Source organism: Marmota marmota, unplaced genomic scaffold, assembly GCF_001458135.2.
Source record: "Marmota marmota marmota unplaced genomic scaffold, marMar, whole genome shotgun sequence".
Lineage (NCBI taxonomy): Eukaryota > Metazoa > Chordata > Mammalia > Rodentia > Sciuridae > Marmota > Marmota marmota.
The window spans coordinates 16,238,739-16,239,574 of record NW_026000075.1 but is presented as its reverse complement, the minus strand read 5'-3'; the positions used below and the strand labels follow the sequence as shown (position 1 = coordinate 16,239,574).

Here is an 836-nt window from a genome sequence, read left to right as displayed (position 1 = left end):
TAGAGGTTGAGCATGACAACTATATACATTTCTAAAACGGTTGTGGTTTATTTTGGGGAATGTTCATTAACTAGTTTTTTCAAGAAATTTGATGACAAATGTGTAAACTAGTAATATTGATATTAGTAGCCTTGTAAAACCAGAGACAAAAACAAACATAAATCCACAAGAGACACAAGAAATTTCAAAATTAAGAGTAATTTAGAATCATTTTTAGGCTTTCTGTTCTGCATCCTGAGCCCAGGTTTCTGTGCTATGGAGAAGCTGAAAACAAACCACAGGGAAACCGCTGAGAACCCTGAAAGCCAGGAAATGGAACTGTTAACATTCAGGGATGTAGCCATTGATTTTACTGAAGAGGAGTGGGAATGCCTTCAGCCTGCTCAGAAAAATTTATATAGAGATGTGATGTTAGAGAACTATAGAAACTTGGCCTTCCTGGCCATGACTTCTAATCACACCCAAGAATATTCACCAGAAAAGGGCCTAAAACATATATTTCATGAAATGATAAGTGCAAAATATAGAAGTTGTGATCTTGACTATTTACAACAAAAGAAAATATGGAAAACTACAAGTGAGAGTGAACACCAGAAATCATATAAAAAATCAGGCCTTGTTCACCACCAGAGAATTTATACTGGAGAGAAGTCCTACAAATATGAAAAATGTTGCAAAGCTTTTAGTAAAAAAAAAGGTCTTATTTACCACAGAGGAACCCACAATGGAGAGAAGCTCTATAAATGTAAAGAATGTGGCAAAGCTTTTGGTCAAAAATCTCACCTTAATTGCCACATCAGAACTCACACTGGAGAGAAGCCCTACAAATGTACAGA

At 35.6% G+C, this 836-nt stretch overlaps 1 protein-coding gene across 1 annotated transcript; it reads left to right on the top strand.

The window, feature by feature from the left end:
• Positions 1-206: 206 nt before the first annotated feature.
• Positions 207-831, top strand: LOC125620074 (zinc finger protein 888-like; the record flags this gene model as incomplete). The annotated part of the gene is made up of 1 exon (XM_048814382.1): positions 207-831. A coding segment is annotated over exon 1 (576 nt), but the record flags the coding sequence as incomplete, so codon positions are not given.
• Between the last annotated feature and the right edge of the window lie 5 nt (positions 832-836).